The 11,256-nt window shown below is 53.7% G+C and overlaps 3 protein-coding genes across 3 annotated transcripts; 1 reads left to right on the forward strand and 2 right to left on the reverse strand.

Annotated features, from left to right (window-relative positions):
• Positions 1 to 812: 812 nt before the first annotated feature.
• BU26DRAFT_560773 (MFS general substrate transporter) lies at positions 813 to 2,500 on the forward strand (the record flags this gene model as incomplete). Its single annotated transcript, XM_033832831.1, has 6 exons — positions 813 to 890; positions 940 to 1,018; positions 1,067 to 1,126; positions 1,174 to 2,091; positions 2,142 to 2,380; positions 2,438 to 2,500. The coding sequence occupies 6 exons, from the start codon at positions 813 to 815 to the stop codon at positions 2,498 to 2,500; spliced, it is 1,437 nt and encodes a 478-aa protein (XP_033688477.1).
• A 3,031-nt stretch (positions 2,501 to 5,531) lies between these two features.
• BU26DRAFT_601596 (S-adenosyl-L-methionine-dependent methyltransferase) lies at positions 5,532 to 7,434 on the reverse strand (the record flags this gene model as incomplete). Its single annotated transcript, XM_033835269.1, has 3 exons — positions 5,532 to 6,188; positions 6,266 to 7,128; positions 7,216 to 7,434. The coding sequence occupies 3 exons, from the start codon at positions 7,432 to 7,434 to the stop codon at positions 6,023 to 6,025; spliced, it is 1,248 nt and encodes a 415-aa protein (XP_033688478.1). The 3' UTR covers positions 5,532 to 6,022.
• A 717-nt stretch (positions 7,435 to 8,151) lies between these two features.
• Positions 8,152 to 10,332, reverse strand: BU26DRAFT_501648 (WD40 repeat-like protein; the record flags this gene model as incomplete). Its single annotated transcript, XM_033826582.1, has 2 exons — positions 8,152 to 9,309; positions 9,520 to 10,332. The coding sequence occupies 2 exons, from the start codon at positions 10,330 to 10,332 to the stop codon at positions 8,152 to 8,154; spliced, it is 1,971 nt and encodes a 656-aa protein (XP_033688479.1).
• Between the last annotated feature and the right edge of the window lie 924 nt (positions 10,333 to 11,256).

Genomic DNA, 11,256 nt, shown 5'->3' on the forward strand with positions numbered 1-11,256 from the left:
TTATATCAACATACTTCCAAGTGCTAAGAAACACGCAGCCACAGGGGCCAGTCGATTCGAGCAATCCCGTCTTTTCGGGACAAGGCTTCGCCTATGCTATATTCTCAATATTGCACATTTCCACTTCCTCTCGCTGTCCATGACGCTGCCGTCGAATAATGCTAGTGGCTTCGCGCTACGAAGCTGCCACCGAGTATGGAGGGAGCTGACAGCCTCGCCTTGGCGGCTAAGCTTGTTCAGCCGCAACGCCACATATGCCACCCTCTGGCCTATAATTCGCGAAACTAGTCCGTTTCAGTTTCTAGACAGCCGATATATCTACGAATCGAGTCCATAGGGCCACGCGGTTATCCAAAATAGGTTTTGGACCAGGAGTCGACAGCCGCAAGTGCCACGAGGCCACGCGAGACCTACGCATTGGTCTGACATTCATCCTTGGCGTCTCGGACTCGGCGTCCCCTGTGGCTGCAAATTCGCCGTAGTCGACTGTAGTCAAGTACGCTATCCATTTTTCAGACACGGTACAGCTTAGCCGGTTGGTGTCTAGACTACGATGCTTCATTTCGAAGCGATTCGCGCTGTACTATTACTTATGCATACCGTCGATAGTTGTCACACTCAGCTTCTCTTCTTGCGCCATGTCTCTCAGCTCGTTGGGTATGGCTTTTCTAGCTCTTGGCAGCTTTCCTCCTCGTGCTCGCAGTTGCTCAAATCGACCATAATATTTCGTACTTTCTTTGACGTTGACATTCCTTCGAGCGACGCACATTCGTTGAAGTTGCTTAGCATTCACCACACTCCTTTCCATCGCGATGTCTGCCTCACAAATACAAGATTTCAGGAGCTCCAGAGCACTAGTTCTTTTCACGATATGTACTGCCATGTTTACAGTAAGCCTTCGAAGGATCTCTTTTCTATTCATCATGCTAACATTCGCAGGATGGTTTCATTTATGGCATCGTAGCACCCTGCATACCGTTTATACTTCAAGACCAGAAGCTCGTAACGGAGGGTAAACGTACGTTTAACCAGCAATCGCCGGACCTCTCTTGGCTGACCAGTGCAGTACAATTATCTACGTCCCTGTTGATTGCGGCTTTCTCGATAGCGGACTTCTTCGGCGCACGTGAGTGCTTCATCAAGCCCTCAAACGCTCAACACTGACGAATGAAGCACTATGCGCTTGGTATGTGGATCGTAATAGTAGCCGGCGTGTACCTTGGTGGATCGGCATCATCCTGATTACGGCCGGCAGTATACTGTTCGGATTTTCCACCAACCTTGCAATGTTAATCTGCAGCCGCATCCTGCAAGGCCTCTCATCGTCTATCCTTTACACTGTCGGCCTTGCGGTGCTCGTCGATATCATCGGGAAGGATGAGGTCGGCCAATGGATGGGTACAGCAATGAGCTGCAATAACATCGGCATCATTATCTCTCCGTTACTGGGAGGGATAGTGTACGATAGGGCTGGAAAGTCTGCGGTATTCGGTATCATGATCGGACTGGGCGCTTTTGATATAGCCCTCAGACTGCTCATGAAGGAGCCGCCGCGGGGGCTGTCATCGCCCGCTCATGACGCCCACAGCGAAAAGGACGATGTGCTTCCTCCTTATTCGGTCGAAGAGGCTCGCCCAGACTCCGGTGTTGGCGCCCTTTCTGCTTCGAAGTCCGTGGTGGTAGAAACAACAGAAGTCACTCACAAGGATAGATCCCAACGTCCGACGACTCAGTCCACCTCTAGGAGACTACCCGGCATCATCGCCCTGCTTCGATCTCCGCGCCTGCTCGCAGCTCTGTACGGTGTCTTCATCAACGAATGCATCGTCGCCGCTCTCTGCGCGATCTTACCCCTCTTCGTCCATTCTACGTTCCAGTGGACCGCTCTTCCCGTCGGCCTCCTATTCTTGACTATCGCTATTCCTGCACTCGCCGGCCCGCTCGCAGGTGCCATTTCAGACCGGTTTGGCGCACGATGGGTCGCCGTTTCTGGATTTCTTCTCACCGCGCCATCTCTACTGTTGCTGCGACTTGTAGACCACGAAAGTTTGAACCAGAAGATCCTTCTTTGTGGGCTTCTCACCTTGGCTGGTAGGTTAAATATCTACATCCGCGCTAACAGGCGAAGCTGATCAAACCAGGATCCACCATCATCTTCTTCCTTTCACCGCTCGGCGCGGAGTGCTCTTTCATAGCAGAAGAACAATCGAAGATATCGGACTGCGATATGTACGCTAGCAGCTTCTCCCTCATGAACTGCTCACTGGCAGCTGCCGGATTGCTAGGGCCACTAGCTGCGGGCGGGTTGCAGGATGCCTTTGGGTGGAAGGCGGCTACGATTGCACTTGGGGTGCTGTGCGCTTCTGGTGCTGTGCCCTGTGTACGTTGATTTCTATACGTCTTTTAGGGCTTCGAAGTTGCTGATGAGTTGACACAGATGCTGGTAACTGGGACTAAGTCGTCGAAAATAGCAGAAATAGGCGCGCCCAATGATGTTTGACCTGAAAATGAAGTACTCCGGGGGCCCTGGCAATTCTCTGCATGCGTGTAGGAAAAGAGCTGCGGGAATGCGGCGAGGGGATGTCGCTTGAACAGCCAGGAAATCTCTTCACATTTGTCTTTCCGATACCAAATTACGAAAATCGGCGGGACTACTTACACATGTCCGCGGCTAAGCTTTAGTCTTAGCTACTACATAACCTTGCACTGTCGTTCCATTCTCGAGAGAATCCCAAGGCCAGGATTTCCGACTAAAAATTACGGCTCTCAACACCATGTGTTTGTCTGGGCGATGATACTTCAAGCTCAGCACTTCCATATGTCTCTACAAAGATCTCACACCATAAAAAATGAAGCTGCACTTTCTTCTTCCGAAAAAGTCGCCTGAAGTACAAAGAATGCTTCTTCGCTAGACCTTGGAATCTCGATTCCCAAAATCTTGCTCATAGGTTGCCGCGTTGCTGGCCTACGCACATTTGGACGCCATCCCACCGCTTATCTCAAAACGATCGAACATCAAGTATTCCATGGGTAGTACAGAAACACGCACCTCTTGGAGCATGGTCCTTCTCGCGAACTCCCTCCACCTCTCATCATGCCAAAATCCGTACCACAAGTAGTTATCAAGTTTCGACATGTAGGAATCCCTTTCCCCGACTTCAACACTGGGCCTTATTCTTGACCAAAGCTTCATTGGTCTGGTGTTATGGTGTTTGCTCGAGTTCGCCTCCGGGAACATGTGAGGCTTCAAGATGTGAGAGAGGCAATGGTTGTCTTGCTTGATCCCTTTTCCAATTAAGGGACTCTTCTCCAAAACGTGTCCCCGGCCCTGGTATGGTCGCAGCTTCGGCTCCTTCCCCCCGAGCTAGCTTAGAAACTCGTTAGAATCTTGTTATGGAGGGAAAGCGCTCCGCCGCTTCCGGGTCACAAGAATGATCCAGAGCGCGACATGCGTCTTCCTCTCGTCCGCGGAAAGTCCCCACCGAAGATTCTGTATAGCGCGTCACCTATAAAAACCTCGCCTAAGTCCCGAATACGTTTACGCTCCTTGTCATGAGTCCGCCATCTCGGCCTAAAAGACCTACGAACCTTCTCAAGCATACTAAAATGCTATTACAGCAGCACCTATGGTCCGAGGCCTTGGAAGCGTTTCTTTAGTCCAAAATTCAGGCGGAAAAGATGCATGTTCTAGCTCTGCCGTCTCTCTAAAAACGAAAGGCAGTCAGCAGATAGACTAGCTTGAGTCGCACTATTCCGACGTCGACTTCCAAAATGCATAGTGGAAGTAGCTGATGGTTGCTGTCTCTCTTCCTGCTTCTCTCAAAGCTTGTCGGCCTCCAAGCATGGTGTTTGTGAGCCTTTCCCGGCCTCAGCATGGTACTGCGCAAGAAGGCTCCAGAGCGCTATCTCGCAGTTTTCACAGCGCCAATTTTTGTTCTCTCCGCCTACCAGTAACAATCGCCAAAATCGGATGAAACATTGCGACATGGCTTGGGACTCCTCCTGGAGACCTTCACTGCCTTCCGTTGGCCCTCGTCCGACCCAAAAAGAGGCACTTGACTGTTGCATGCGCGCGCCTGGGACGTCCAGTCCTTAATGCTCACTGCCCCCGGTATTTTCTTCCGCGCGCTCCTGTGGAGAAACTCCAAACAAGCCCAAAGAAATTCGCAACAACAGGCATGGCTGTACAAAATCCCTTACACGGAGAAGATATGTCTCCCTCCCGGGCTTTTGATTCTATATAAAAGACGTCCAGCATGTTCTACTTGGAGCAAGTCAGGGTATAATATCTTCACCTCTTCGGGAGACTGTAAAACACGTCGGTCGACAGATCAACGTGTGATGATGGCCTTTGGCTTCGAATCCGGCACTCCGCGTACGCCATATGGGGCTGGGAAGAACGAAGCATGCTCTATTCACCAGCTCCGAAGGGGCACTACCATGCCAGAGCACCAGGACAGCATCGAAGTCTCTATACACCCACCTAATTGAAGACCTCACATTAGGCCTACGTACTAAAGGCAAGCTTCCCGGGTATACATGACCTTGCGCCAAAACAAAGCCGTCATCACATTCGTACGAGCCTTTGCAGGCAGATTGTGGATAGATTCCCAGGTGATGATGCACATCTCCACCACCATACCTCCCAATATTCTACAGTACTAGGTCAAAAGTTCGGTTACAGCTCAACGCACGGGCTTCATCACCCACCATTTTCAACCCACCTTTTTGTAAATATTTATCGTACAATACTCTATATACTGAATTTTTTTGGCGGTTTCGATAATTTAGTGTTCAATACTTCGTTTGCCGCCCTCGGGCTTTACGGCAAGCCTCTAGTCGTCGCGGCATACTAAGTATGAGGGTCTTGATAAGCGCATTAGGTATTTTCCGCCACGACGCCTTCAGAGCCTCACAAAAGCCATCCCACTTACTTTCTGCTGTACTAAAATTGGCGTACTGTGGATAATCGCGATGGAGTAGCTTTTTGAGAGCCCACCAGAGGTGTTCGATCGGGTTGAGGTCTGGTGAGTAAGGTGGCCATTGTGCCACCCAGATGCCATGCGACTCCAAGAACTCGCGAGCTTCGTAGGAGGTGTGTATACGAGCGTTATCCTGTACAAATATTTCCCCAGGTTTGTAATACGGTATAAGGCCTTCCTTAAGGGCTTCTAGATAGCTCCAGGTGGTGTACCCATTGCGCGCGGAGGTGTTATCGCGTTCCATGATGATTAGGGGACTCCGTCGCGGGCGACCCCGATTATCGAGCCATATTGAACCCTATACCATTTAAGCCGGCGGACGCGATTTAGGGACCTCTGTAATTATCTCTGGCTTCTATTTTTCTTCTAGGTATCGAAAACACCACTCAGTGTTGTGGCCAGAGGTCTTCTGTACAGAGCACTCATTAGAGAACCTAACCAGCCGCCTTCTCCACTTAAAATTCTGGTGCTCCCTACAAAACTTAAGGCGCTTCAACGCACTTACGCGATTAATTTTTAGCCTCTTCTTACACCTGTAGTTCTTTAACCCTTGTTTCTTGAGCGCTCGATATACGGTAGACTTCGATAGGCGGCTATTAGGTATAGTGAACCCAGCGTCGGTGATAAGCTTCTAGTACTCAATTTTCGGCGATTTTCGAGCAAGACGATATAGCTGGCGAATCTGGCGAGGCGTAAAGTGTGGAGAACGTCCGCTGCAAGGCAAATCCTGAGTTGTGTGGTGATTTTTCCATCTTCGAAGTGTGTCGTATATGCACTTCCAGGTAACGCCAAACTCCGCCGCCAACTCTAGAGCACTACAGCCGGCTTCAGACTTCGCGATAATTCGTGTACGATCGTTTGGGGATAATCTACGACTCCGGATTATATTTCCCGATATTTCCTGGCCAAATTGACGGCGTGGCGGCATTGTGTAGGTGGGTGGAAGTTTTGGGTGGGTGGTGATGAACGCGTCGCGCTAACGTGTAACCGAACTTTTGACGCGCAACTGTACCTCATCCTAACCATCCATCCACCTCACGTCAGTCCCCCTCCCAAACCGCACAAATCAAGCTTAAGTTACTCCCCTCCGGCTTGCTAATCTCGCCCATCTTAAACCTCTCATCCGCGGTCTGGAACAACATCTTCCAGTCCTCAGCATCGCGCTCCTTAGCGTTCTGGATAGCTTTCATAGCGAGGTCGAACGTCCTAAAACGCCGCTCTAATCAACATTCCACCCTCAGGAGAAAAAAAAAGAGACAGGAAAAGGGGATGCAGAGACTTACCTCACACTCCGCTCCCTATACGGCGACAGCGCCCCCGGCGGCGGAAGACACAAATCCACAGCCAGTACCCTCGCTCCCCTCTTCAGCGCGGGCACCAAATTCCGCAAGATACGCACAGCATACTTATCACTCCAATCATGCAGCACCCACCTAAGCAAATACACATCCGCGCCCCTAACCGGCTGCTCCTCGAAGAAATCATGCTGCATAAACCTCACCCTGCCCTCCCCTAAATCCTCAGGTACCTCCGCGCCCGCAACAACATCCGGCAGATCCTGCACCACACACCTCACCCGCGGCAGCATCCGCGCAATCTCCACCGCCACACCCCCCGTCCCACCCCCGACATCCACCAGCATGCCCCCTTCGGCGGCCTCGCCCCAGGCAAACCCCTCCACAACATGCCCCGCGCCATACCCGCTCCCCTGATGCATCCACCGCATCGCGCCCGCCATGCGGCGCGCCCTCTCCCCCTCCCGTCCCACAACCTCAAACATCGGCGTCTCCGTCCCTTCCGCCAGCGCCCAGCCCGTCTGCCCCGGCTCCTCGGACCCGGGCCAGCGCTGCATCGCATCGACCAGCCGCGTGGACGCGGGCCACATCTCGCCCGCGAGGAAGGCGACGCAGTGCGCGAGCGGGGGGAGCTCGGCGAGCGCTTTGGAGGCGGCGGTGTGCGCGACGATGCCTGGGGAGGGTTCCGTGAAGATGTACTGCGCGATTGCGTGGCGCAGGATGCGGCGGGTGTCGGGTTCGGGGAGGGAGGAGTGGTGCGCGATTTGGGCGAAGGAGGCGGTTGAGCCGGGCCGGAAGGATTTGGCGAGGGCGAATCTTTCGATGGCTTGGAGGCTGGTTAGGGAGTTGAACTACGCGGGGGGTGGTTGGTCAGTGTTGCTTTCACGTCATTCGGGGATGGTATACTTGGAGGACAGACAGACCTGCACTCTACCCACCAGCGAGCCCGCGGGCCCTAGCATCAGCGCCGTCAACTCGTCAGCGGCATCGAGGACCGCAGCTTGGCTAACTTGGATGTCCGGGGGGAGGGGAAGACGTAGCGGAGTGGAGATATCAAAGGAGGGAGTGGGAAGATTGTTTGCTTCGAGATAGTCGTCTACGATCTTGGTGTGGTTTTGGATAGTCTCTGACAACTCTACGATCCGATTAGGTGCCATTGTGAGAAGGACGGGCAAGAAACAGTCCTGAAAGTAACCTCCAATCGCCTAATCCATACAGCCAAGCCGCGTTGATTTAATGCTTACCTACTAGTTCAGGCGCCCCATAGGGCGTAGTTGTAGTCTTACCTTTGTACGGTAGCTCTGAGTTCTCGCGCGACTAATGGAGCGTGTTACGGCCGAACCTCCCGCATATTGATGTGGAACCGCAACTCCGAACAAGACCGACAAAAAGACAAGATTAAGGACACACTCAGAAATATGTTCCTACCAATGCGCTAGATATACCCGAATTTTCAGTCATCCAACCCGCGAGGGTATCCCAAGTCCTAATCTTATATTCCCGTTCCCATTCCCATTCCCATTCCCATTCCTATGCAAATCCAAATCCACTAATACCATTCCATCCACCCATATATCAAAATATCCCGCACAACCATACTCTTCCCATGATGGGTCCTCCAAGGTTCCTTGCGAAAACACCGACGCAATGCCGATGCTCTGGTATCTATCGTGCAAAAAGACAAAAGCAAAAAGCCACTCGAGGAATAATTTTCCAACTGAGAGGAAAGAAAGAAATGCCGTGAGCCAAGGAGTATCTTGAAGTTTTTCTGTGTGAATGAAGTGAAAATTGAAATAAAGAGAGAAATGATACCAATATCAGGTGGATAATTCCGGCATAACTCACCAAATAAGCCACACATCTACAAAAGCGTGTCATACGAGGAGACTACCTAGATCAATCCCCCTCCTCTCGCGCTCCCGGAAGCCACATGGCACCCGGCTACGGTCGTCGAGATGATCATCCGACTCCCAATCGACCATCTCCGCCTCCATATAGGGCTCTGGGGGCCTTCTGGATCTCGTGAACTCGGCCCACCCAGTCCTCTCGAGCTCGATGATGCCGCCGAATCTTCTCTCGGCGTTGGCGATAAATAAGGATTGACCGTCAGGCGTCATACTGATCCCCGCTGTCGGCCCGAAGAAATCAAAGACTTGCTTCGACTCGAACGTCTGGGCGTTGATGACGTTGACGTAATCATCTGCTTCGGCTGCGACGAGAACACGAGGTCCACTGCCGATTGGTGAGAACCGGAGTACACGGGGGATCGAAAGCTCAGAGAAGAGAGTGGTGATTGGTTTCTTCCAATTCCGGGCGTCCCATACCACGATGGTGGAGTCTTGGGCGGCAGTCGCGACGTGGATGCCATCGTCTGCCCAGTCGCAGGCAAAGACGTCATCAACATGCGCGTTTAGCGTCTCGAAGGGCTGGCCAGTTTCGGCGTTTGTGATGAGCGCCTCGTGAAAGTCGCCTACTACGACACGCATGCGGCCGTTCGGACTCGTCGCCGAGCAGTTTACGGCTGACGGGTAGAGAAAGGAGTGGGTGAATCTATTCGTCTCGCAGTCCAGGATGCGTAAACGCCAATCGTTCGAACAGAGGACTGCTTGCGGCACATAGGTAGTGCGAGAGTTGAAGAGGTGTACGTGATTCGTGATCCATGATTTGGTGTCTGGAGAGCAATCCTTGATGACACCAGTTGTATAGGGCGTGCCGTGAGAGGCCGAGAGATTGGCAATGGCGTATTCGCCTTCAAAGCCGCCTGCGATCAAGACGTTATCAGTAGCCGCAAGAGTGGTGATCAGACAGGCGTTGCCGTGTATAGTTCGCTTGCGATTGTCGATGACGAAAGTAGGGGTCGTGCCGGAGGCGTCCGTACGTAGTAGTCCGTCCTTAGTCGCATAATATATGTCGTTCCTCGAGGTCGAGGCCAGGAGATTGCGTAGCTGGAAGTGCGGGAAGTAGGCGCGGTGTCTCGTATTCATCCTCCGGAAAGAGAAATAGTTCTCAGTGTTGGGAGTTTGCTCGTGCCACTGGAGACGTCAGTGAAATGCCAATAGCAAAGACCGCGTGGTGCACTAGTTCATGGGCGTCTGTGATACGCCTTCCGTACTCCCCATTGCTTCGCCTGGTAGATACACCAGGGTCAGTGCTGCTGGGCCCAACTCAGTCCGCTGGGGAAGTATTCAAACCCTACGACGGCACCGCTCATGAACTAGTACATCCACGTAGACCTGTCATACCTGTCGAAACCGTTTCACCTTCGACTGCAACCGCGAGCCCTCAAAAGCGGTCCGTGTAGCGCGAATGGAAGCCCGCGTCGAAGACCGCTCGTCCCAGTTGATGCCCTGGAAATCGTAGCCGTCGCCTTTTATGTCGTCCCGCGTAATAGCCTCTGGCTGTTTTACGGCATCCAGACCTCGTACCAAGACCTTGGGCGGGGCCGCGTAGTAGTGGAAGAAGCTCGTAATATCGATGAAGGCTGAGACGTCCTGAATGCTCAGATGCTCTTCGTAGGTACTCTGGGTAGGCTCCTGAACGACATGCATGGAGGTCGGCGGACCGCCTGCGGGGGCCATCTGTAGTGTCAGCATGGTTGGGGACTCCGCCGGAGGAGTTGGCAGCTGCTCCATGGTGAGAGACGCCAGCATTGAGGCATGCTGGTCTAGCGCGGCGTAAGAGGAGGAATACTCCATGTCCGAGTACGACTGGCCGTTCGAGGGTTGTAGAATATCGCCAATGCTAGCGGGCAGGACCGGCACAGACATGGCCTGTAGGTGAGGCGCGCTGAGACCCTGTCCGTCATCTACCAAAGATATGCCTCCGCTATCGTCGTCGTCGTCGTCGAACACGTCCGCATCGTCGCCGTGGCTGGTCGGCGGTCTGCTGTCGTGGAGGGTGGCGAGTATCGCGGCGGCCGAGAAGCCCTCCGGTGAAGGCGGTTCGCTAGCTCCAAGTGACGACGTATGCGACTGGAAGGTAAAGGACGTGGACGTGGCGCCGGGTGTCGAGGCGAAAGTGTGCTCGCTCTGTGCCGAGGGGGATGAGCTGGCCATCGATGCCTGGAGTCCCCAGACCCCGACAGCCAGTCCTGGAGGCCCTTAATAAGACACCAGGCGGCCGAATACACGCGCGTGCGCTTGCAGAAGTTTTCGGACCTGCAGTTGAGAGGATTCGCGCGGCTGCTGGGCTGCTGCTGCTGCAGCAGACTCGGGCGTGGGGAAGCTGCGATGCACGGCGCCGGCTTCTCGAACCTTGGAAGGCAGGCGCAAATGGCAAATGGCGACGCTTTGTATGGCAAGCACGCTGCAGGCCCGCTGCTTCCTCCGGCACGGGTTACCGCATGCACAGGGTCGACGCTGGATTGGCGTGGGGTGCGCTGTCTCGTCTCGAATGCGCCAGCGCCAGCATGCACGCTCGGAGGCCAGCGACAAGTACCGGCGATCAGCTGCAGCCGGCTTATTGTGTATTGGCCTGCTCTTCTGCATAAGGTGGTCAGTCCTCGCCCAAAAGCCTCTCCCTATGCACCGCCGCTCACCTCGACACGCACGGGACGGATAAAAGACGGGCTCAAATAGCGCACGACGAGTTTACCTCCGGGACACCCGCTGCCCAGCGTCTCACGGCGCGCAAGCGACACGTCAAAAGGTGGGCCCGTCTTCGCCCTGCCGACGCTGCCAGAAGGAGTCTGTTTTGTGCAGCGCTTGAGAGCGAAGTCAGAAAAGACGGGAGATGTACGAGGTTAATGCCTCGCCCCCAGACGCCTTTTCCGCTCTAGACCCGACTCGAGACCGCACGAACGGGCGGGGAGCACAGCAACCACAACGGCCATCGCTTTCATAACATTGCCCTGAATGTCAGCGCTGCTTGAATCCCTTCCCGGCCCACGGCCATGCGGACGGGACCCAGCGTGCTCAGCAGCGTTGGTGCAACAATAGACACACTGTAAACCAGTCCCCTCCCTACAAGTCCATGCACGC

This window comes from Trematosphaeria pertusa, assembly GCF_010094035.1.
Source record: "Trematosphaeria pertusa strain CBS 122368 unplaced genomic scaffold BU26scaffold_3, whole genome shotgun sequence".
Lineage (NCBI taxonomy): Eukaryota > Fungi > Ascomycota > Dothideomycetes > Pleosporales > Trematosphaeriaceae > Trematosphaeria > Trematosphaeria pertusa.